At 38.2% G+C, this 26036-nt stretch overlaps 1 protein-coding gene across 1 annotated transcript in view; it reads left to right on the top strand.

Annotated features, from left to right (window-relative positions):
- Window positions 1-26036, top strand: part of SCFD2 (sec1 family domain containing 2) — a 198086-nt gene that overhangs the window by 31154 nt on the left and 140896 nt on the right. Inside the window, exons 3-4 of the mRNA XM_033060195.2 lie at window positions 3337-3464; window positions 23080-23255. Coding sequence (XP_032916086.1) covers window positions 3337-3464; window positions 23080-23255 — 304 coding nt within the window. The remainder of the gene's footprint in view (window positions 1-3336; window positions 3465-23079; window positions 23256-26036) is intronic.

The raw sequence follows: 26036 nt of genomic DNA on the forward strand, positions 1-26036 counted from the left end.
TACTGATTCATTCCCAGCAGTCATTCCTGTCTTGTCACTGATGAAGGTTAAGAGTGGGTGTTTTTCAAAGCAAAAACCTTTATTGGAAAGGGTGATAGAGGGGGAACAGGAAAAGTGTTAGCATGAGAAAAAATAGAAGTACTTTTGTGGCTCTTTTCCCCTATTATATTAAAAAAAAAAGAATGACTGAGCTTAAAATTGTTTTCTGTGGATTGACCTAGTCAGTTGACTGTGTTAGCTATTGATATACATTGACCTCTTCCTGCTTATATATAGTTACATATGATTCCTAAACCACTAAGTATTCTGTAAAACAGTGGGAAGGAAAATGTCTACAGAAACTCTGGATGACAGAGATGGAGTATACAGGAGTGTGGTTGACTCATCTCCCTTAAGACTGTACCATAGTTGTTTTGCTTTTTGTTAGATTTGGTATATTAAAGCAACCCTCAGGGATCCTGCAAACTTTGGTCCTTGGGATTAAAGAAAAACTTACTGTGGATAAAGGAAGAAGAAAGAATACATAAGGCAAAAAGCAAATCCACACCCCTCTCCTTTTTTTGTTTTCTTAAAGCATTAGTATGACTCATTCTTAATTTTTGTTTTATTTTTTTTTTTATTTACAGTAATTTCACGACTACAAGGCACACCAGATTATAAGGTGCACTTCCGGGCGTCAGCAAATTTATGAACTTTTGCCCATATATAAGGCACCCCGGACTATAAGGCACAATTTTTTTTTTTTTTAGCGAGGATCTGCCACCGGCTCCCCCCACGTGGTTGCTGGCCGAGGCCACGCCTCCACCCAGCAGCCGCGGCCCTGCCAGCTCCCCGCTTGGCTCGCGACTCCCACTTCGGGGTTGGCAAATTTCCAAACTTTGTCCATATATAAGGCACACCAGACTATAAGGTGCACTTCTGGGTTTGGGCCAAAATTTTAGTCAAAAGGGTATGCCTTATAGTCGTGGAATTACTGTAGTTTAAAATAATGGGTCTGTTATTTTGGAGCAGTATTATAGTTTATTAACAAGTAGAAGTACCAGCTGAAACAGGGACTTGTGGTAGTGATGAATCGATGTTGCTTTCAAAGACCTTGCCCTCTGAAGTGACAGGACTGATCCACACATGGGGTGAAAAGGGAGAGCAGCAAGCAAAGATTATGGAAAAATGGTGTAACCTTACCACATGCACTCTTTTTTATTGACATCTGTAGATGCTTTTAGGATGAGTTTTCCACATTTCGCTGTTTGCTAAATATCTTTATAAAGTAATAGGAGTGAGGGAAGATGAGACTGCAAAAACCTTAGCAAAATCTGGTAGGTTTTTATTTTAGCTTCCTTATGTTGCTTGTTTTCCTTTGTTTGAAAGGTTTAACTTCTGGTATCTTGTTTGTGTGAGACTCTGTGCTTACATTTATGGTGATGAAGAGAATTGTGAGAATGAGAACTGGTTAAAGATCTGAAACAGAAGCTTGACTTTTTTTTCTTCCAAATATAGAAAAAAGTATTTTTAAACCTGGCTTCATGCTGTTTCTGGTCCAGTTCCTGATGTCTATAGATTTGATATTGGAACTGTATGTTCAGAAAGGGATTAATTATCAGGCAACACAGTGGGCTTATAAAATCCAAACCTCAGGCAGAGTTGTAAATGACAGCAAGACATACCCTGTGAATGTGATGTGAACAGGATCAATACAGTGCATTTGCAAGTGATGTTGGGTGGTGAGTAGATTGAGTAGATAATCTGTAAAAATGGCATACCTGAGGATCACAGAAAGAGAGCTATTAAAAGACTTCCAAGACCATCAAGTCCAACCTTTGACTGTTACTCCCATGCCCACTAAACCATATCACAAAGTGCACTTCCCTGGGGAGCCTGTCCCAATACTTGACAATTCTTTCCATAAAGAATTTTTTTATTGTATTGAAGCATCTAGTTGCTTTGGAAATCTCATTTCTTGCACAACTTTATGTTACACATCACTGTAGTTTTCCTTGTGAAGAAACTCCTTGGAGCTGCTGCCCATGAAAAGTCACAGCATAAGTGCTCAGATCATACTTGGCGATGGAGTAGAGGGAGCTGCTGCAGGTACCCCAGCTGTTTTTTGGAGTTGTTGCCTCCTGCCTCTGTTTCTAGAAGGAGGTTGAATTGCACTGTCTGAAAGAAAAATGGAAAGACTGTGCTAGGCCGTTTAATTTATTTTTTCTTTAAACCATGGTAGTAGGGTGAAATTTGCACTTCTTATTCATTTGTGATTAGCTAAAAAGAAGGGTAATGCAACCTTCTTCCCACAGGTGTTCCACCCGCTCAGGCTTTGACAGAGAATGTGCGTTGCTTGGATGTCAGAAATGGGATTTGGTGGTCCTCTTACCTGGTTTGGGAGACAACACAGATTTGCTAAATACAATCCTGCTGTTGCAGCAGAACATAAGAACAGCTGCTCTGGAATGTATATCAAATGAATTATTAGGGATTTCTTGTTTTGGCATGTTTATAAGCATGTTGTAAATGACATCAAAATGTCTTTAGGAGTTAAATGTCTCCTGAGGAAAACACAGAGGGAAGCTTTTCCTTTAAAACAAAAAGTGTATTAAAAAAAAAATCAGCAAAATTAATCCCAATGTGTGACTTTAGCCCCAAGCAAGGGATTTTCCTACCTTATCCTCCCCTGCCATTAAAAGAACACTGAATTCGTTCACACTAGCAACAAATGCAGCAAAGAGATGATTTGTCCTGGAGCAAAGAGATGATTGACAGGGAACTGAGTGCAAATGAGCTACACAAATGCCTAATTTAAGTTTAGTAGCAGCAACAACAAAAAGGAAATCTGTAATTAAAGAAATGATAAGGACAGTTAATTTCTTCTATGGATTATTCGTTTCACATATGGACAATCCATGAAGCCCAAAGTGACAGTAGTTCATCAAAATTATGACAACAGCCTTCAGCATTTGACATACCAGCTTCGGGATATAAACTCTCATGGGGGAAGTTAGAACCCATCCTTTCACGGCTTTTTAGTAACTGAAGAAATTTGGTCTGTTTCTGATATTCTCATTGTTGAACAATAGTGATTACTCTTAGAATGACATGCTTATTTATTATGTGTGAATTTTAATGCTTTATAATTGGTACCAAAAAATCTAGCTTTTCTGTAAAACTGTAGCAACTGTTCTGCTAAGAATAATCAAGCATTTATATCACTTTATTTTTGCTTGTATCCTGCCCACCTGAGAGATTAATAAGTAGAAGCATTAATCTCAAAATATAAATGTTGTCTTAAGTTTATTCCATTATTCAAGCAATGTTTAGTGTAACCGTTCTATTTTCTTATAGTGATCCAGCTGCCAAAGCTCTCTGGGAGTCCTTCATGAACCTCAAACAAAAGGAAGCTGTGATGGAGGCCAGGAGACACCTTGTGGAGGCTGCAAGCAGAGAAAATTTACCTATTAAGATGAGCATGGGTGAGTAATGTGACTTGGTCTCCCCTTACATAGTGTTAATGTGACAGATGATGTCAACTTCTCTTTTTCCATATAACCCTCTTTTCCACAAAACCTACCCATTCTTGGTTCATCCCCATTCTTGTCAACAGATTTCAGATGACCTTCGTGGCTACCATAGGATCTTTCTGGTATATAAGTGAGAGACAATTTAAAAAAACAAAAGAACTGCATTAAAAAGATTGAGAACAATGGAGAAGCATTGGAGTTCTAGAAGGAGGGTTTTAAAGGCATGTAAATGGCTTGTAGTGTTGTCTCTATTTTACAGAGCATGAGAGTTTTTTTTCTAAAAGAGTTAGTAAGATTTGTGTCCTGAAAGCAGACATTGTAAATAGCAATTGGAAGTTGTGCAGCTCTTGCATATGATGACATTATATAGGTAGTATTTACAATGCATAGGTAATGAGGTTTGTGTCAAGTAAGGCTGCCCGGCTCAGGGGAGATTAAGCTGAAAACTATGTCTGGATACACTTTAAACCTCAATTTTTCAAAATATTAGAGAAACAGATTAAGACACGATGGCTTTCAATAGCTCTTTTAGAACCTCGATCTCACCATCTGCCCTACTCAGTAAAATGTGGAAATTGATATATTAGGCATATAAAAACTGATATTGCCTCTCTACAGCAGTAATTTTTGTATTGTGTATACTCTTAGGTCTACTTCTTGCTGAACTTTTCATCAAGAGAGAAAGATCCTCATGGAATAAGAGTCACAGACTTATCTGTGACTGCAGAATAAACTGCCAAGATATTGTAGAATTAGATGTACAACCAATTCATTAATTCTTTACTACTATAACATGTAAGATATTGTATGGTCTTTACCAATACCTGGAGCATGCATTTAATAGATTATCAATCAGAAGCACTAGGTTTCTGCAACAGTAAGTTTGTAAGCAGTTTTAAAAAAATAGAAAAGGAGTAGCTCAGAAAGGGCAATTACAAAATTGTCTGAAGGAGGGAAGGTTCAGTAAACAATAAAATCATGTTTAAGTTTTTATTATGTGTGTGAGTATTGACCATAATAATGTTAAAAAGCTCTTACTGTTTTTCTGTGACGTACACTGTAAAAGGAATTGTTGTTAATGTTGAAATTCATCTTTGTTATAGAAGTAATTGCTTCTTGTCTTTGAGAGGTAATGATCCATCTGTGACCTTTGCTCCTTTGTGTGAATTAGATTAGCCACCCTTTCCTCTGTCCCCTTCCTGTGGTATCCAGTACAGGCTGCAGTAACCTTGTTTTTAATCACAGTAGCTGATACTTACTGAATGTCTTGCATATGTGGGCCCAACACAGTGCTATATGAAAACATTATGAGTTGATGGTGAAACAAATTTCTGGTTTTTTTGTTGTTGCTGAAATGTAGCATAAAATAATATTCACAGAATTGTGTTCTTCTGTAGATTGCATGTTTATCTTGTACTAGAATCATAATCAATTGTTAACTTTGTAGTCGCAATTCAAAGGGTGAAGTAAAGTTTGAGGCACTCTTATAAATGATAAACAGGGATAAAATCAGAAACAAGGAGAGGGAGGCACTACAGTCACCAAAACAAAACATTTCCTGTTGAGCAGAAATGCAGAAAACCTGAGACTCGCACCAGATGTCATATTGGACAATGACACATATTTATTAATTACTTCTTGCACATCTTATACAGCATTCACTGCTTGCTCACCATGCTGCAGAACACCTTACTTCTCTGTAGGGAAGCTGGAAATTGTGCTGTTTATCAGTTCCTGCATTTGCTGAGAAGCCAAAAATTGTAGTGGCCTTTTCTGGTCCCGATCGCTGTGGTTTTTTGAAAGGCTCCTTCCACTGCAGCTGTGATATGAAGCAACTCTGGCTGGAGAGAAGGGAAATGCTTTCACTAGGCTCTGTGCTTAGACTTGAGTTAAGATTTTACCTCAGGTTCTGCCTGTATTGGAAGATCTTGGTGGGTTACACATTGTTTTTCTCAACACCTAGGGTACTTTCTGAGTTTTTTATGGCCTTAATATTAAATGTCAGAGATTTTCTAGCATGAAAGTTTCCTCTTACTCTCTTTACTAAGACCAGCTGTGTCAGATGGTAAGAGTATTTTCCTTACTACTTCTTTTTTGCTTTTTTTTTCCCCCCTGTAAATAAGGAGTGAATTACATTTGAAAGCAAAGCTTTGAATTCCATTTGGTGTTGCTGAGCCCTCCTGCAGTGGCCACCTGCCTGAAAAACTGCATCACTTGTGACACTGGCACCATGAGAGCCCTGTGCAGTGATGGGAAACTGAATCCCATCCTGTTTCTGTATTTTCAGTGAAAGGAAAACAAATTCTGTTGTTTTCTGGGCTTTGAAAGGCTGCCCACTGCTCTGAGGCCTTCATGTTCTTGCCCACATTTCCCCTGCAAGAGATGTGCCTGATGCCCAGCTTTCCTCTTTCTCTGCCTGGCTGCATGTGGCAGGAGCAATGGCAGTTCTGGGAGGACACACAGCTCAACTTTTTGCTTTCTGATACCTTCTGAACGTGTCCTCCTCCTCCTGAGAAGGAAGGAGAGTAGGAAAACTGTAGAAGGAGACACGTGTCTTCTCTCCAGCACCTTCAAATGTCTACAGGCCACTGTGAACTCCACCTTTTTGCATTGAGATCAGCAGGAAGAGGGGAGAGGAGATCAGATGAAGGAGAAAAAAGAGAAATAAAGGATACAACAATTATGGTTACGTTTCTTGAGCTAGGTAGATTGGAGTTCTGCTTTCAGGTGTTCTTGATTTGCATATTCATTGTTTGAATTGTGTCAAGGGAAGTGGTAGTGGGGAGGTCTGAAATATTTGTTTGCATGTAAATAGGTGAAGCTGTCCTTTCCTCAATGCCATTTAAATAGAGGCATTAAAATATTGCATGTCAATCTACACACACAGACATACACACACACTTTTCAAAAAACTCAAAATCTAACAAACACTTTTTCTCTTTTTATTTCTTTTTAAGAAAATACATCAGCTCCGTTTTTCCTCTGAGGTATTTGCATTTGTGTGTTATGTACCCAGATGAGCGCTGGTAAATACTTGCCAAATTCTAGTTAAATATCCTATTGTGTAGGTGTAAATACGTAGGTGTAAATTATTTTGGCATAATAAAAATCCTGACATTTAAAAATTATTTTTTTAAAAGAATTAAATATCCTTTTGAAAAGCTCTTTGGAAGACAAGATTGTCTTAGCTTTTGGGTAAGATTAATTTAGCATTGTGCTAAAGTTAAGTGAAGTTGTAAATACTGGAAAGGGATTACTTCTACCCACCCCTTAGTAAATGACTGTAATGAAGTTGCTCTGGAGTGGCAGAGAGATTGCCACTTTTTTCATTCCTGAATTTCCTGCTCCATTTTTCATACATCTGATGCATATCTTAATCATCCTCTGAGCATGGCCACTCCTGACTCTCTCCTTCGAAGCTTTACTATTAGCATACTATTTAGCAGCGGTAAAAACTTTGCTACAAATGTTCTCTTGTGGCTTTAGCAACACCCTTACTCTTCTGTTTGAAAAGAGCACAGTAAGCCTTAACTGAGTCTGAATTCCTTTATTGTGTCTTTTTACTGGCATGGAGACTGATGAAAGTCGAAACACTGGTATAGTAACAAAGTGCAGTGTGCTGTTACACAAGCCCTTGTTAGTGGGAGAAAAGCCATTTGGTTTCTTTCCATTTGAATTGTACAAATACAGTTTTAAGAACCAAGTTCACTATAAAATTAGCGAAGTCTTAGTCTGTGAAGTAAAAACAGAGTGATGTAACTTTTTCAAATGGGGTGGCTTGTATGGATTAAATTGAACTCTTACTTGTTTGCTAGAAACATGAAGATGATGACATTCTAGTGTGACAATATGGAGTAATATTTTGAGTTTAGAGCAGTGGCTTAAAATGGACATGATCAATACAGTAGATCAATACTTTACCTAAAAACATAAAGCATATAAAATGTGCATTATTTTTTTAATGAAGAGTTGCATTGGACTGCAACAGTATTTAACATGCTATTTGTTCTTTATGAGACTGATATAAAAATATTCAATACCATAAATTTCTGGAATAAATTTTAAAGACAAAAGCTACCAGCCAAGGTAATGAGCTAATAAGATAGGTAAGTACATATATGTATCTTTCTAGATAAAAAAAGTCTCATCTCAGGATCTAAAATCTACCCTGTCCAACCATTAGGACAATATTGTGATGGAGACAAGTAGTGAGACAACAGCAGTCTGAGTTTGAGGTCCTTACAAGGGAGTAGAAGAAGATAGATCATCATTGCAGAGCTCAGTGTGGTCTGTGGGATATTTGAATCCATTCTGCAGCATGTCTCTGAGTAAGTGATATGTATCTGGATAACAGCTGAGTTTGGAGACATTATGATCCCCATTTTGCAGAGAAGACATCATACTGTAGACTGGTTCTTGGGATTCTTATTATGTTTCTCTGATCCTGTTTACCTGTTCTCCAAATCCTTTGAGAGCCAGCAGCAGGATCAGTAAGGCAGCAGCCAAAGTTCTCCTCCAGGCAGTTTCACGAAGTGAGTGGCTTCCTGTACCAGCTCAACTGACTCAGGCCTGGCTTAGCCTGAAGTGTCCCAAATGTCTAATAGTGGGTTTCACAGTGCTCCTTCAAGGACTCCCTGGTCTTCTCAGGGCATTTTTCCAAGGAGAGGGAATGCTGCTTTCCTCAGACCTGAATTCCTTCCATTGTTCAGCCTGGATCCTGAACATGCAGTTCTTAAATTAGTCTGCTCTTTGTCTCTTTTAAAGTAATAGGAGTCCCGCAGTGTGGGACTTTTTAGCCAAGTGGATTTTTTTATCCAGCCTATTGCAATAGTGAGTTCCTGATCTCTCCCTGTAGTGCAGCTAAAAAGGTAATCTTGACCTGAAGCAAATGTTCCCAGCCTCAGTGATGGTCAATATAGCAGATGTTTCGTTGCATCATTCACCCCCGGAGGCAGGAAAGCTTTTTGCTTCTCAGTATGCTAAATGTTTTTGAAGACTTTGAAGTATTTCTGTACAATTTGGAAATGTTCCTATTTGGGAGGCTTCTGTATAGGCCTTTGCATTGCCAGGGGAATGCACTTTGAGCATCATGGGGATAGGCTTTCATTGGTAACTGTTGATGAAGGTGATTTCTGAATAGTATTTACCACATTGGGAACTGTAGAAAGACATTGATAAGGCTATTTCACTTTACAGTGTCACAACAGGCTGAAGTTCAGGGCTTCAACCCTGCTGAGGGTTCACCTAACTAACTAAATAGATCCCATCTTCTGATAGTCATCTGGGTTTGCCAGTTTAGGACAGAAATTTTCCAATCTCCACATGTGCAGAGAGTATGTAGCCTTCTGCTGTTTTTCTTAAACAACTAAACTTTTCACCTAATCTCTATATGTAACACAAAAGATGAAGGATACTCATATTCCTACCAACAAAGTTCTGTTTTTCAGGAGATACGACAAAATAGCTGAGATGGAGAGATACTAATGAGCAGAAATTTGGTTTTCATCAGTAAGTGACACTGCATTAGCATGTAGTATTGTTTAGAAGCATCACTAGCTGAGGAGCCATCTTTGTACTAATCATTACACTTCTTTCAAGCTGGATATTGTGCCTGTTCATTTTCTTTTCACTTTCACCTGCTGATAGAGTAGCATCCTTGAGAACTTAAAATAGTTACTCAAAAGAAAAAACAAGCACACCTCAAAATAACTGGAACTATGTGAAGTGAGACGTGAGATGTCCATATGCATATTTTACAATTTATCCATCCTTTTTTTCTGTCTAGCGCATATAGTTTCTGTAGTTGAAAGAATCATGTAATTTATGAGGAGCAAGTATTTATGCTCTTGGTGTGAATCCTGTGCAGTTTGAAGATTGAACTGAGTTCTTACTGAGCTTGGAAACACCTGTTGGTGTGGAGGCAACTCTGTGGCAGAAGCTTGGTGGTAAAGATGATAAGGTAGTGGCAGAATGCTCATTTTGAGAGCACAGCTATTCATCCTTTCTTATCAAGTGCATCCCACTGGAAGAATTAGATGATATAAAGTTGATTGAAAAGTTCTGGCAGGAATTTTGCCCTTTTTGATAACTGCTTCCATCATAGCACAGAATGAGGGATATCAACAAATAGGGATGAACTGTAGAATAATCTTGAGTTGAAAGAGATCTCTGGAGTTCATGGAGTCCAACCTCCTACTCAAATCAAGGACAGCTTAAGATTTAGACTAGATACATTGTGCCTTGTTCAGCTGGATTTTGAATATTAATGTGAAGGGTTGAGTGCTGGCTACTGAATTCCACAGCCTGTCTGGCTACTCTGCACCTGTCTTAACCACTCTAGTGGAGAAAATGTTCTTCTTTCTGTAGAGTTTGATTTTTCATGTGCTGCAGTGTGTGACAATGGCTTCTTGTCCTCTCACTCTGCACCTTCAAGATGTCTGATTCAGTCTTCCCTGTAATCACTCATCACATCCATGAAGACAGTAGCACCTCTCGCTGTTTTCACATTTTGAGATTAAGTGAAGCATCTCCCTTAATGTTTATTTGTGCATAATTTTCTCTAGACTAAATCATTGTAGTGACCCTTCTCTGAACCCACTCTAGTGTGTCTTGTACTGTGGAACCCAAAACTGCATGTCTCTAAAGATGCTGTCTCTAGAGTACTAAATAGGGATTTGCAACCACTTTCCTCTGCCTGCCAGTTGCATTTGTGTTGATGCCACCTACTAGACAATTTACTTTAATTGGTACAGGGGCATATGGCTGATTCATGTTCAACTGGACAGACACATTTAATCCTGAACTTCAAAGGACCTAGGTTACAGATCCACTATTAGACTATTCTATGAGTTTAACAGCCAGTGAAGCAATACAGTGTATTTCATGAGGAAGAAGTTAAGTCTAAAATGAAAAAGGCAGCTGTAGGTAGCTTGTTCTTACCCAGCTCTGCCAGTCTTGTAGCTGCTCAGCTGATTTAGTCAATTATTCTTTCTGGGGTTTTTTTTCTTCTTTTAACAACTTACTGATTTCTTGTGTTTGTCTTTTACCTTTGCTTGCTCCCCTCCCTCCTTTGCCTACTGAATTGTCTTTCATTAGGTTATGTTCCTTTACGAATTGAGGAAAACGCCTCTTCACATCTACCTATTACTTGTTCACTGGTTTGTATTATCTTTAATGGCAGAGTATCAATTTGACCATCAAAATACAGGATTGTTTTTTTCTGGGAAACATACACACTCAAATCCACCTGAGGGGAGAAGAGAGGAAAAAATGGATGCTTGAACATCTGTGTCATCTATACATCCTGTCTGAAAAAAAAAGTACCTTGGAGTACCAAATCCTTATTTGAATTGTAGAGACGAAAATAATGTTTTGGAATGTGTAATTCCACTGGCTACTGCTACTGCAACAACAGCCACAACTTTTGAGAATGAGTTTGGAAGGAGTCCTGGGAGTTAAGTTCTGTCCTATTCTTCAAGAAAGCATGGTATGTTTATAGAAGGAGACTGAGATTGATAATGTGAAGTGCACTGATTAAAAAAAAAAAAATTTAAGCAGAATAGGTAAGCAGATATGTTCCAATCCAAAACTACCCAGAATAGTATTGAAATTTAAAAAAATAATAAAAAAATTAGTTGGGAGCATTCTGTAGCCTCTTTTTGCAAGAAGTTTATTTGGAGGAAAATTTCTCCCTCAATATTTTAGGAAGGTATTCCCTGCAGGTGACTGTAAATGGCTTTTAGGTGTTTGTTTAGCAGATCAAATATCCTTCAATTTGTTTTGAGTGTTGTGGGTTGGTTTAAATTATGGGTTTTTTTGTTTGATTGTTTAATGACCACTTAATTATAGGTTGTGTGAATTTGCCTTAAAAAAAGAAGTGTAATATTGGGAGTACTCATCTTTGATTTAAGTTTAAAGAAAAATTTCAGCTTGTTCTGAAGTACCAAATACCACATTTTACCCTAAGGTCTCATTGATTTTTTTAAAAAACTTTATTTCTAATTCTGTGACTTCATATTCTTGTAATAATAACAGTTCTTAGGTTAAGTTAGTTTTTGGAGTATCAGTAAAGGTAATTTTGTCTCAATTGTCTCTCATTGTTCTGTGAATAATGTACTGCATGGTAAGTAGTTTCTTGTGGTGTAAGGCGAGTAATGGTTCAAGCCCAAATAAAATTGTAAAGTCTTCATATTTGTCTCATACCTCATCTACTTTGCACTTCACTACTATGAAACAGTTAGCAGATGGAAGTGAAACACAGAACCCTATGCAGTCATGAGAAACAGAAAAATATGTTGGTAGTATGTTTTCTTTGATTAAATTGTAGTTGGCACATGGGTGCGAGGCTATTTGGCAAATCTTACTGTTACTTTTAAGGAGGGAGTGGGGTGACATTAGTCTTTCTATGTGCCTGGATTTTTTTTTATAAAGTTTTAATTTTTTCATTATTTTTATATCAGCTTTTTTGGTAGAAAATAAACCAAAACACTGAAATATAAACATGGGGCCAAACTCCTTCTGTGTCTGTTTGTCATTAGAATTGAAGATAATTATTTAAAATTTAAAAGTAAATACAAGTGTTGCTCTTGCTGAAGTTTTGTAAATATGTAATTTCATTATTTGTATTATTTCCTAATGTCATACTGCAAAGTTTATATAAGCTTCAATATGAAGTCATTTTTTCTTAATAAAAGTATAAGGAAAAGCCTGTGTTAATATGGTCTTTCACTAGACAACTTCAATGATGTTCACAGTAGTTAGGAGTAAACATTGGTGTGCAGATAAACATTTTTGAAGTTTTGAAACAAAGGTTTAATGAAAATTCACATTGTTGCTAATTTTTTTACTGTTTAAACAAGAGAAAATAATTTTGAGTTAAAGGCTTAAAAACTTAAATAGCACTTATTTGCATATATACTAGTAACTGGTATTTTTTTGAGGGGTTTTTCAACTAACTTTACCTGTTCATGTTCTGGAATCTGTAGTGGTAACAATTCAGTTTCTAATGTCTCTAAACAAACATCTTTTATATCAAACCAACCAAATAGTCCAGAAAAGGTTGAAATGTTTCTTCTGGTTTTTGAGTACCTGTGGGTCAGTTCTGATAAAGCTAGATCAAAAGTCCTTCTCTGTAGAAATAAACTGATTAAAAAGAAAAGAAGTATCTATACACACAGACATGCAATTTTTTGAAGTTTCAGTTATGAATGCTGATGCAATTTCCTGAAAAGAAATAATTGTATTACCATTTTCTGTTCTCTGCTAAAATTAATTTGGTGGGGTTTTTCCTGGTAAACACCAGAGGTTTTTTTACTCACTAAGCTTTCTTTATTTTGTGCTGATATTGAGTTTTATTCTATCATCTCAGTCTTGAAAGTAAATATTTAATCTACTCTATAGTAGACTGTCCATTTGTGATAATCAAGATGTGACTAAGAATACAGGAGCAGGTCCCTTAAGCCTTTTTGTATCTGGGTGAAAAATAAAATACTTCAAGTTCGGAAAACGAAATTCACTGCAGTTACTGCTTTACATCTATGGGGAAGCAAAATTGAAAATAAGATAGAAGTTGCTGTAATGTGTGCTGTGATATCTTCATTTTGTAGAGTGCATCAGCCACAAGGACTGTGTTTTACATCAAGGAAGAGTTGATGAGTGTGGGTTGGGAGGTGCTGATTCTGTTATGCAGTGGGAGCACATGGCACCTGTGCTTTGGTGGAACACTGTTGTGGGTATCAGCATTAAGTAATATACTTTGTGTGTCTGATGATCACAGAAAGGACTTTAGAATTTGCTTGTGTTAAGACTGTGGAGCAAACTTAAAGTGGCTGAAAGTGATGTAAAAGTAAAGGAGCAAAGTGTCGCCGAGAGGAGCCTGTGCCAAAGGATCTAAACCAAAGATAAAATACATGCCGGTGTGCTTGCAACATCTGTAAGTGTAAAACTTGAGGTGGAACATGGCAATTCACTGCAACTGTGTGGGTTGCCCAGTGCTTTTTTTCCGAAGTGTAATTGTGTAGGCTCTTCATTCAGTCTGGTGAAAGATGACTCGTTACACAAGAGACATGGTGAATTGCATATGTGCATGCTCATACATCATCATGTTTTCCATCACTATTTAATTGCTTACCACCCAAAATGAATGTTAGGATATTCTCAGCTGCAGAAGTCTTCCAGAAATCATAAGAGAAATAATATGTCCTGTGAATAGTGTACCAAAGAAGAACAATGACCTCCTTCTTTCTGGGGCAGTGTGCCGAGAACACAATGAAGTGTTTCAGTGTCTGAGAACATATGTCGTAGGGCTAAATGAGGACATGCACAAGCCACCTGACATTCCTTTGGGAATGTTATTTTTAAGACAAACAAGTTGATTCATTTCGATGAGAAGTTTAAAGTGTTCTGGAGATAATTCAACCAAGTTTGTAGATTTCAAGTCCTTTTGCAGTCACAGTGAATTACTGTTTCCAGTGGGTACTGGGTTTTAAGGGCTGGAGACTCTCTGTTTGGGAGTCAGCCTAGTACTCTGTATTTTTTAACTTGATGGAAGTGGTAAAAACTTAGTAATAAAATCCAACCCCTCTGAATATTTATTCAGGATTTTGAGAAGTGTTTGATAAATTCTGGTATGGCAGTATTAAATGACAAATTTTCTATTGATGGCAACTCCTGGGAAGCTTAATTCTGGAAGGTGAGATTTCACCTGTTTCTCCAAACAGTTCTCGTTTTTTAAAATTAGCTTTAATATTTGGGAGGGCAATCAGAGAGCGTTGTAGACCCTGGCTAGAGATGATTGTTACTTTTTTGTGCATACTGACTTAACAATCAGAAGAGGGAAACCTGAAAGGTAGAATCCACAAAGAAGGAAACAATCATTTGAAATGCCAGAACATTTAAAAGCAAAGTTCTGAAGGACAGAAAAGAAAAAATTACCAATTCATGTTGAAACACCTCAACTATATAGTTGTCAAAGCCTTCAGGTTGTACAGTAATTTCACGATTACAAGCCGCACCATTTTGACTAAAATTTTGCTCCCACCCCGGAAATGGGCTTACACTCAGGAGCAGCTAATATATGAAAAAAGTTCTGAAATTTCCAACCCCGGAAGTGCAGCTGAGGTGCCAAGCCAAGCACCTGCCAGTAAAACCCGGGATTGCACGATTGTTACAACTTGGTTACTCTGTTGTGCAGCGGGTGGAGCCGGGCCTCCGTGCTGGCAGCGCGGGGGTGGGGGTGAGGGGAGGCAGGGGGCTCCCTCCTGCTGACCCCACGGCCTGGGGGAGAGGTGGGGGGACTCCATCCCCACCTGCCACTGCGGGGCAGCGCCGGGCCGGGGTGAGCAAGCCCGACGGCAGCGGTGGCCGGCTCCAAGCAGCCTCGCCGAGCGGCAGCGCTGAGCTGGGCCATCTGGCCCCGTCGGCAGCCCCGAGCGGGCCGCGCCTGCACAACCCGAGCCGAGCCAGTAAACCCCGCCATGCCACAATTCTGTTACTAATTGGCAACTTTGTTGCACGCGGGTCCTCGCTGCAAACGACAGAGCGGCTTATAATCAAGTGCGGCTTGTAATCGTGAAATTACTGTATTTGAAAACATGAAACTGTAGACGGTCTAGGAGTCATACATCATAACTAGGATCCTATTTAGGCATCTGGATTTAGGTGCTTAGAACTGAAAATCTTAATGCTTATATCAGAATGCTTAAGTTATATTTGTCCCACCAAATTGATTAACTTTTATTTGTTTTAAGGCATGTAAAAGAATTTCAAAAGAATAGTCAACAGAACTGATATTTAAGCATGGTTTCCATTTTGTAATAAAAGATTAAGGCTTATTAGGAAAGAAAGCTGAAACAGCATAGGGCACTTACGTGAATATAATGGTCTCTACATGAGCACAGTTAAAACAAGGATTTAATGATACCATACACATCTAGTGATAGAGAGTAAACTGCTTTTGGGGTAACTAACTCAATGCTACAGCTGATGGGACTTAAGCCAAGTCAGGTTAGATCTTCAAGCTCACATGGCAAGTGCTAGTTGAGAAGTAAATAGAGCCCAGCTTTATTTGTTCTGGTATATACCTCTATTCCAGAATTTGCTAAACATTAATGTAGTTGTCACCCTTGTCTGTGGCTCCATGAAAGCTACTGCAGTACACACCTTCAGATGTGAGTTGTGACAGGCTCTGCCTCCCTGATGGTCTTGAGATGTACTAGAAAGGCTATGACAGACAGGGAAGAGTGGCCATTGACCATGTTCTGCAGATGTTTTTAAGGTGCTGGGAGGAATGGGAGTCATTAAGGGGCAGTCACAGCTCTTCCTTGATGGCACAGTGCTGTGGGGGCAGGCAGCAGGAGGCTGCCACTGCCTTGTGGCAGCCTACTTTGGGGTTTACTTCAGGGACTGCTCAAACTCCCAAAAGGGACTTATCCTAGCATTGCTCTAGTGAGGAATTGCTGTTTGTATTCATATCTGTGACCATGGGGTTATCTGGGTACTGGTGTTTCTGCCACAAAAAAGGGAGAGGCCCCAGAACAGATGGGCTCACATTTGTGGGAGATGAGCATGCACTGTTAGAAATAAGCCTGAGACATCTGCTTTCAGTCTGCTGTAAGGTTTAGAGCTCTTCACGTCCAGAGCCTTATTCTGGAGGAGCCAGCCAAACAGCATCTCATACTGGCCTACTTTTCTTCTCTCCAAAGAACAAGGGATTAGCTGATGTTCTTCTTTTCTTTATTAACAGTTTAAGGGCTGGATGACTTTTGAGGTAAGCTAAACAAAAGTTGAGATAAAATTATTTTCCTGGCGCTTGTTGTTAAAGACTGTTATTGAAGCTTCCCAAGAAGTACAAAAGAATTTTGAGTTAATAACAACATCTGGAAATTACACTAACAAGAAGATGTAAGGGGCATCATCTGTCCTGCTAAATTGCTCTCACTCAGTTTGTTTAATATCCAGCTCCCTTAGCAGCACAGCTGCCCAGTTGGCTTTGTGGAGTACAAGCGCTAAAGCGCTTTCTACATTCCTCACAAGTATCCAGCATTGCTACTGGGAGAGATAGGTCTGTGTTACTTAGATTGTGGACAAGGAAAACAATTTATCTGGATTTCTTCAGCCCTCTAATGACTTGAAAAATCTCATCTGTGAACATAAGCGTGCCAAGATTGTTTCTTATTCTTGGTTCTTTCAAGTGGAAAATGGACCTCAGCAAAAGGATTCCAGCCAGTGAAGCTCTGTGTTCTTGCACAAAACTGAACAAAGTTAAAAACTGTGTGTGTATTTGGCGGTTCCTGCGGTCTTGGAAGAGCATCCACTGATTTACTCAGTTGGGCGCTGTGCTTTCCTCTTTACTTGTTTCCTGGTCCCTATGGAGATAATTAACTAAGTGTTATATGAAAAAAATAAGACCTGGATGTTTGGAACAGTGCATTGATAATTCTGACCTTTGCTCTTTAGACACCTTGTTCATCCATAAATTTTTATAGGATGCATAAGTGGCTTTGGATTCTGAATTTTAAAAAATTACTTATGCCAGTAAATGTATCTTGAAAAATAATTATATTCTTGAAGCAATGCCTGCATTGCACTATATAGACTGCAGCATTAATTTCAAACGGGAAAAAAGTCATACTGGTAAATTGTGTCTTAATGTCTACAAATATGATTTGTTCAGTTGACTTTTTGTTTAACTCTTAAGGTAAAAGTCTTTTTGTTCCACTCAGTCTACTCAAACCCAGATTTTTGACAGACCTTTAATATGAGTTGCTGGTAATTTCTGCCACACTATGTCTATTTTGAGTGATCTGCTTTGCCAATAACAGAAATGCTTCTTCCCTTCAGACTAATTGTGTGTGTCATCATTTGTATATGTATTATGAACTGTGTATATTTGTATGGTAAAACATTGAAAATGTCTATATTCAGTACTGCTATTTTCGTATTTAGCAACAAATTATTTATTCAATTAATTATTAAAAGAACAAAACCAAAACCTAGCCACACCTTCTGTAATTGAAAAGTAGGCAAAATTGATCTGCAGTTCTTTTGGGATCTGATGTACAGTACTTTCACGATTATAAGCCACACCAAGTACAAGCCGCACTTCCGGGTGCCAGCAACTTTTCATTCTTTGTCCATATATAAGCCACACCTGATTGTAAGCTGCACGTTACAATACAGAGTGTGATAAAAGGTATCTATTCTATCACCATCTGTTGAGGGTGGGGGCAGTGATCCTTATCTCCACAGCAGATATTCTGCTAATGGGCCATCCATTGAAACCAGGTGGGGCATTGTTCTTTATCTTTTCACAACCCATCCTTCCTCCAAGAGTCATTTTCTGCTAATGGCCCATTGAGTCCCACTGTGTGACTGATAAAATTACTGCATCCCATTGGAAGTTGCTCCAGCCACAGGAAAGAGCCCAACATTTCTTACCAAAATAAAAACAGAGGTTTTGGGACACTAAGGTTGCCCCTTTCTCCACTGGACTCCAGAGGAAAACCGGATTTCTCCACATCACCACTGGACCTTTAGAGGGAAACTGCACCTTCTGCAGGAGCACTGCTCCAACTGAATCACATCTGTCACTGCAGGACAACTGCAATCACCATTTAATCAAACTGCTACCAACACCCTGCCTGACTGATGGGGTGTCAGGTTGTACTCTGACTTTGTCAGGGTTTGGAGTTTGTTTCTTTGTAGTACTGTATTTCTATTTTAATTTCCCTAGAAAAGAACTGTTATTCCTAATTCCCATATCTTTGCCTGAAAGTCCCTTGATTTCAGAATTATATTAATTTGGAGGGAGGGGTTTTACATTCTCCATGTCAAAGAGAAGCTCCTGCCTTTCTCAGCAGACACCTGTCCTCCAAACTAAACCAGCAACTTTTCGTTCTTTGTCCATATATAAGCCGCACCTGATTATAAGCCTCACTTTGGGTTTGGACCAAAATTTTAGTCAAAATGGTGTGGCTTATAATCGTCAAATTACTGTAAATTCTTGAAAATTTGAGGTAGAATTCAACCAATATGTTGACAAATTAATTATTATAGGAATAAAGGATTGAAAGGTGCCATTTGTATTAAGTCTTGTGATTATTTATGCAGCTGCTCATTAGACACTCATCAAACCTCACTTTAGAACAAGTTCTATTTGCTGGCCTCCACTCTTACCTCCACTACTGGAAGACGGATACAGTGATGTTTCTTAATGTCTTGTGTAAATATATTAATGTATTATTTATCTCCATTGGTTGTAGTACCACTATTGAACTTTCATGTAAATATTTTTTATACATTCAAAAAGACCTCGATTTTTTTTCCAGCTGCTGCGGGGAGCCCATATAAGCCAGACATTTCTGTCTTGCTTTCCTAACTTTAGTTCTCCGTCATCTTAATTGTATAGAAACCTCTCTGTGCATGCATCACAGTTTTGAGTTAAACTTCCAGGAATGGGAGTGACTTGAGCTGCACAGAGTGCTCCTGGAGGGAGAGGTTTTTTGTATTGAGGCATTTCTATGGCCCTGTTTTTACTACAATTGCCACTTGAAAGGAATTGTACCTGCTCTTTTACAATGAAGAAGCCTAGACATTATTTCCTTCTGTCATTTCCAGGTTTTCACTCCACATTTGCAGCTCTTACCCTAGCCTCAAAATGCATCATTTTTATACTCTCAAATTTCATCCCACTTACATTTTTCCAATACTCAAAACAATTTAGCTCTGCTGGCTGTTCTTTCTCCATATTCGTGAGGTTCCACAAGCTTCTGACAGCACCTGTTTTGGCACCATTTATTACCAAAATTTGTACTATAGATATGTACAAGCACACAGAAGAACACTCTTATTTTACCATTTTTTTTAATATCCTAGTATTTCTTTGGTTCATATTACCTGCCATCTGTTTTTGGGTGTTTCTTAAGTATCTTACCAATCTTGTAATCTTAGTCTTTTCTAACTGGAACAATTAATTATTATTATTAATTATTATTAATTATTAATTATGGCACAATTAATGCTATGTAAAATCCATGTGAATTTTAACTAATTTGTTAATAGGTTACATATCAGTTTGACATGATGTTCTTTGATAAATGTACTTTGCATTTTATCCCATTTTTAGGTGTGATGTAAGATATTTTTTTCTTGGACATTTGTTCTAAAGCTTTTTGCACTCTTGATGTCAGCTAAATAAGGCAGTTAATTCACCATTTCTTTGACACAAATGTAAGTTTTCTCTTTTCCTAGAGTAGTCTAGTCTCTGTTATGTCTTACTTTTTTGTCTTCCATTTAGCAGAGTACTAAAACACAGGGTTGCTTCATCACACTGATGTTCAGCATTTCTTGGATGGGACAGGTCCCTCAGTAGTGAGACTGGTCACTAGTCTGTTCTGTAATATCCAGTCTCATTCCCTACACTATTATTTCGTTCTGTTGCCCAAGATTATTTCTTTAGTGCACAAATATGTTAATTGTGCCAAACTAGTCATTCATTGTTTTTTAGCTGAATTAGTACCCACACATCATCAGTCTGTTTTTCTTCCCTGCTCTCCATCCTCCTATATTCTGTTAACTTTTGGGTTTCACTGTGATACTTCGAAGTGACTACCTACTGATTTTATTCTCTCTTTTATACTTATAAAGAGGCATGAGGCTTCAAAATGTTGGAGTGATTTGTGTTGTTGTTGTTGAGGCTTGTAGTTGGTTTTATGTGTGTTTGTATGGTTGGTTTTTGTTTTGTTTTAATATTGCTTTCAGGAGATGCAATTTTTTCAGGTCCTGTGTTGGAATTTAGTGTAGTTAACAGAGTTGGGGACAAATGTACCTGTTTCACACATTTTGCTTGATAACTGTTAATGGCAAAGGTTGTATCTTAGACAGTATGGAATCCCCCGTATTTGTGCAACAAGGTTACCAGTATTTCTAAATCCCTTAACAGTGGCTGAAGTCAAGCTGTTCCTTTCTACACCCAGGAATTTAAGAATTATCAAGTGCTTTGTCAGTATAATTATTTCTCACAAGTCAGGCTTTGATGCTCACACAGACTTCTGACTGTGCATGGATCTAGAGTTTGGAGCAGTGTGTGACTGTGATGGAGCAGGAAGAAGAGAGCAGGACAAGATGCTTGCACTAAAATCTTCTTGCCAGTAGTTGCCATCTTGTACCTGTGAGCCTTGAAATATGCTTTAAGAGAGCAAAATGACAGCTGAGACATGATGTAGTTGAAATAAATCTCCTCTTTATTTCTTAGAACCTATCTGCCACACTGCAATGAAACAACTTGAAACAACAGAGGGACTTTAACAATCCAAAGGGCTGGTAGGATTGAAATTAGATTAACGTTAGTCTGTTGTGCTGATATCTCCCTCTGTGAGCAAGCAGCAGGGAAGATGATGAGGATTTAGGCCTCAGGAAAAGCCATTTAATTGCTGATTACCACCAATTACTTTCCCAAATTCCTTTCCTCAGCTACTGGAATAGTAGAATATTGGAACTATATTTATCAGCCAACTGTCCAGGAAGATTGCTGTGTAGAAGTTGGCTGGAACTCTCAAATCCTGAATATGAGTGGTTCTATGGGTATTGTAAATATCACAGATGAGATGCTGCACTCCTTAATGCCAGTATAAGTTTTGTAAATAACTTGTAAGGTCAGGATTTTTCCTTATACTTACATATGAGTTGGACTTTCTTTTGGTGGTATTCTGAGGGTGGGAAAGAATTTGATTGTTTATCTAAAAGGGTGCTGAATGGATCTCAAACCGATCCAGTGCTGCATCTGGATTCACTTTCACAAGGAACAATGTGGAACAAAACTCTTGAATTTTTTTTTAATTGAAATCAGAAGTCTTGAAAGCCCTCCTATTTTTCTGAATCATATGAGGGAAAAGCTTGTTTTCCCAATTGAAGCAAGTTATCAGATTTGGAATATGCTACAATATATCAGGACTGCTCTGGGTAATAATGCAGTCATTATCAAAGGTATGCTGCAAGGCATCATGGACTGACATTTTCAAATCACCGTGTAAATCTGCCTGACACAGCTTTAAAAGAAATAAAACAAGGCTGAAAGCTCCAGTGTTTAGTCTAAAAACACACATGGCCATGGTTGCTGTTTTAGCCTATGTGGGCTAACTGTGGAAGCCTTTTGTCAGCCCTCTGGCCTGAGTGGTGTCAGCTTGATTTGTGTGTTAATTTGCTGACTTTTTGGTTTGATGCTTTCCATTAAAATTCACATAAAGAGCCTGTGTGTTTTCGCTTTATTTAGCAGCTTTACCAAATCTAAATGCTCTTCCAAGGACAGCTGTTGGTATCACTGAAAGTAAGAGGAAGAGTTTTCAACATTTACTCACTGTTGGAATAATTTATTTGCCATTTATATGATACTGAAAGGATGAAGGCAGATGGGGAGCCTTATTAAGTGATGATATAACCAAACACAGAGAAGAAACACAGTGGCAGTTTTACAAGATTTTTCCTTTATGGAAAAATTCTGACTGAAATGATCAGTGTTGTAAACTATGAACCACTTAGCATCAGGACACCCTCATGTCTTCCTGGCACCAAAGATTGTCCTGTTTAAGTTAAAGGATCCTCCTCACTCTGTCTCATATATCCCTGCTTTTTAGGTCTGGTTTGCTTGAGGAAGATGACTTGTTACTGGCAGAGGCTTCCAGGAACTAGCCCTGGACTGGGTTGCAATCCAGACTTGCAACTAGGATGGTGTTTTGACACCATTTTTGCCTGTCTGTTGATGGCATGTGTGATTGCCTGTGATGATTTTCTTGGATAGATGAGCTGACTTCCTTCCTGAAAGAGATCCCTTCCGAAATATAAATTCCTTGAGCAGTTCAGCTGGCATTTTATTGTTGGATGGAACAGCAGCTAATCCTGTAGTGTTCATCTGGCCCAAATGGTGCCCCTCATGCTCTTTAATAAGGAGAGATCTACAGGACCAGGACCGTGTGTGGATGCTGGGGTGTTTATTTTAAAGCAGCTAGTGAAATCATGCTGTGGTTACTGCATGTCAGAAGCTTAACAGTCACACCTTGGAAGTGTCCCTTCCGAGAACAGCTCCAGAAATCAGTTCCTTGAATCCCTAACATTTTATCTATTTCTTGAGTCAAGACTAATCAAAAAATGCACCCTTAGGAAGTGGTGAGAAGGTTGGTGTTTGCTGTAAGCTAAAAGGCTCGCAAATTCCTATTGGGCTTCTGGTAAAAACAGAAAGATTGTTTAGAAGTAGTCATCAAATATTATTTCCCTAGCTGAAATAAATGTCCCTCTTTGTCTGAAAACAGAAGTATTACCCTTTATGTTACCATCTGTTGTGCATTGTTAAAAACCTGCCATATTACATACCTCGAGGCACAAATCATGGATGATATAAGTCTTTGTCCTGACCTGATGCTGCAGCTGAAGCTCCCAGTGATTGCAGCAAAGCTAAGATCAGGCCCATAGTGGAGAGGCTTCTAATGTTCTCTGTAACCTTTTCGCTATAATTAAAAAAAAAATTAGTTTTGCATTTGTCACCACTGAATGCTGTGTCCTGTTTTCCTTTCTACAGGCAGAGTCACCCCAGAACAGCTCAGCTCATACATTCAGCTTTTCAGAAACAATCTTAAAGCTTTGGAGAACCACTGTGGTCTTCTACAGCTTGTGCTGGCCGCGGTCCAGACTTTGAAACACCCCCAGACTTCCAAATGGGACAATTTCCTTGCCTTTGAGAGATTACTTCTGCAGGTACACATTATGTTTCATGTTTTGATTTTCCATTGCATTCTGTAGCTTGTATTTGTTTATGAAACAATGTGTGGGGATGTCTTGCTGCAGAGCTGTTCCTTATTACCAAATGGGTAAAAGGAATGGGAACCTACATATTTATTCTTTTATAGCTGTGTCTAAGAAATTTTATAAACAAAAGAGTAGGCATTAATGATAAAATATAGAAGTAATATGAATTGGGTGACAATTTTGCATTTATATGAAGTTTCAAGAAGATATTACTTCTGGCATTGCATAGCATTGCTGTTGTTGTTATTGTTACTGTTATTATTATTATAATATGTTTCTTGAGATAACTTACTGAATCAAATGCAGAGAGGAGTTTGTTACTATGTAAGTGTAAAACTCGTGTAATCTGCTGTGTAGATGAAAAAATAGTTGGAAATTCCATGCACCAAGAGAGTGAGGTTTCTCTTGTTCACAACTGTCATCTACCCTCAGTTTTTCCCACCACCACATTTTTATGGCATCCTGTTTGTGACCACAGTATTATTTACATACGATTTTCTATCACATTTGGATTTCTCTCGGGAAATTAAGCGTTAGTGGTATATTGAACTCTATCCTACTAACCTTTGGAGATGTACCAAAGGAGGAGCTTTTTCTAAATGCCCATTAAAGCTAATTCCTGCTGAAGTTCACAGAAAGCTCAAAACTTTTCTTCCTGTACTGTCTATTCTGACATTTTATTGTTTTAACCATCTTCTGAAACCCTAGCAAGAGACATGTCTTAATGAGTGTACTCCTAATGAAGTTAGAGTCAGCCTTAAATGAGTGAAAACCAGATACCTCTGTAAAAATAAGGTGTCTAGAACAACCAACAAATTTGATTCTCCCCATGATCTCTGGCAGCAGGGTACAGTCCCTGGTCTTCAGTAAGAATATGCCCACACTTCATAGCTTTGCAGTCAATGACTTTCTGCATGGTTTGGAGAGCAAAAATCTGCAAAACTTAATAGCAAGCTCTTGTCTAATTTAATTTTCAAAACTATTGTCTCTTGGTAAGACTGAAATATTTTTGAGTATCATAGGCAACTTTCTCTTTTTTAAAAAAAACCAAAACACACCTGAGGCGAAAACTCATTCCAGCCATTCTTTAGTTTTTCTGTAGAGGATGGGGCTGACAGCCTGTAGTCCCCTTCTCTCTCCCACGGTGAGTCATGTCACATAGCTCTTCTCAGAGACTGGCTAAGTTCCGTCTTAAAACCAGTTCAGCTTTAGAATTAAAATAAAGCTGCAAGCTCAGCATTGTTTTCACAACAACAGGCGGCTGCCTATATAAAAGCTGTGCAATAAATCAGCAGGGAGTGGGAAAACAGAGGTAAGGAACAACCAAACTATATATTTCATAAAAAAGAAATGTTTAACGAGCACTCTCATAATCGTAGGTGGCTTTGGATTATACCCTCTGTCTTTCACCCATCATATTAAGGTAAACTGTGTTAGCCAAAGCAAACTTTCTAGGCTAACATTTGTAACTGTTCCTTAAGCACATACTTATTTTCAGTAGTTCAAACAACAGTTATTGTGAATTACATAGACTCTATTTTGAAGACAAAATCTGACATGGATTATCTGGTTCTGAGCACATGGCCTGTCTTTGAGCCCCTGTTGACAGGGGTTTGTAGGGAGAACAAAATGTTGAGACCCAGAAGACATTGGAGATATTTTTATTTAAGAAAATTCAACCAGGATATTACTTTGTGAATGATTGGTACGTAGCACACTGCACTAAATTTGATTCTGTGATAGTTTATTTCAGCAGTACTACTGGGAAATTCTTTAGCATATTTGTTATGTTTCATATAGTTTAAAGAAATAAATCTTAAAGAATCCTCAATAAAAAAAATACTTGTTTCAACATGAAAGTAATATTGTTTCTATTGCATATTGGAAGAACATGGAAGACAACTGTTACTGGGACTAATATTGTTAGACTCTGACAATGTAGAAAGTCTAGATTTTCTGCTGATGGATGCATGTCAGACTCCAGCTGATGCTAAAGGAGATAACCCAGTAATAACAGTTGACATTAGAATCTCAGATTTCCCAAAAAAATAAATCTGCACAGTGTTGGAATTTCTGTCATTATTGGATCTCTCTGATGGCTCTCATGATTCTCTGTTCAGTCTATGTCATGCTTTTCAGAAAAAAACACATACCTTTAGTCTAGCTATTACACTCTCTATTCCTTCATTTACCCTTTTTGATTGCAATTACTCAGTTCAAAAAATCACATGCTAGAGGTTGAAACAGCCCAATTCTACTATTCTGTCATAACTAAAATATCTACATTTTTCATGTTGGCTTACTAAATTTTTTGCGTCTGCATCAAGGAAGTTTGGTTTTGACTGACGGTCTGCTAAAAATGCGGCTGCATACTTAGCACAGTGTTGTTCTCTCCTTACCTGGGATGGATGAATAGTTTGAGAGTGAAATTAGATTTCAATGGAATCATGGTTTTGACCTCAAAGGAAAGAGGATCATGATCTAAGAGTGATCTAATGCATCAAAATTATTCATTTTGTTGATCACAAGTTTTCTCTGTGCTCTGCTACTCTACCTCTGCACATGATTGAGCTTTCACTACTGAGGAGTTTTAAATGCTATGTGAATTGAAACAGTTTGTCCTATTTACCAAGGAGATATCCTACCTACCCCGTTGTATTTTGCTTCTCTTGAGATCCCCTTTCTATTTTTTCTCATTCTGACTATCCGTAAAATTGATAGATGGGAAAG

The sequence above is a fragment of the Catharus ustulatus genome, chromosome 5 (assembly GCF_009819885.2).
Source record: "Catharus ustulatus isolate bCatUst1 chromosome 5, bCatUst1.pri.v2, whole genome shotgun sequence".
NCBI lineage: Eukaryota > Metazoa > Chordata > Aves > Passeriformes > Turdidae > Catharus > Catharus ustulatus.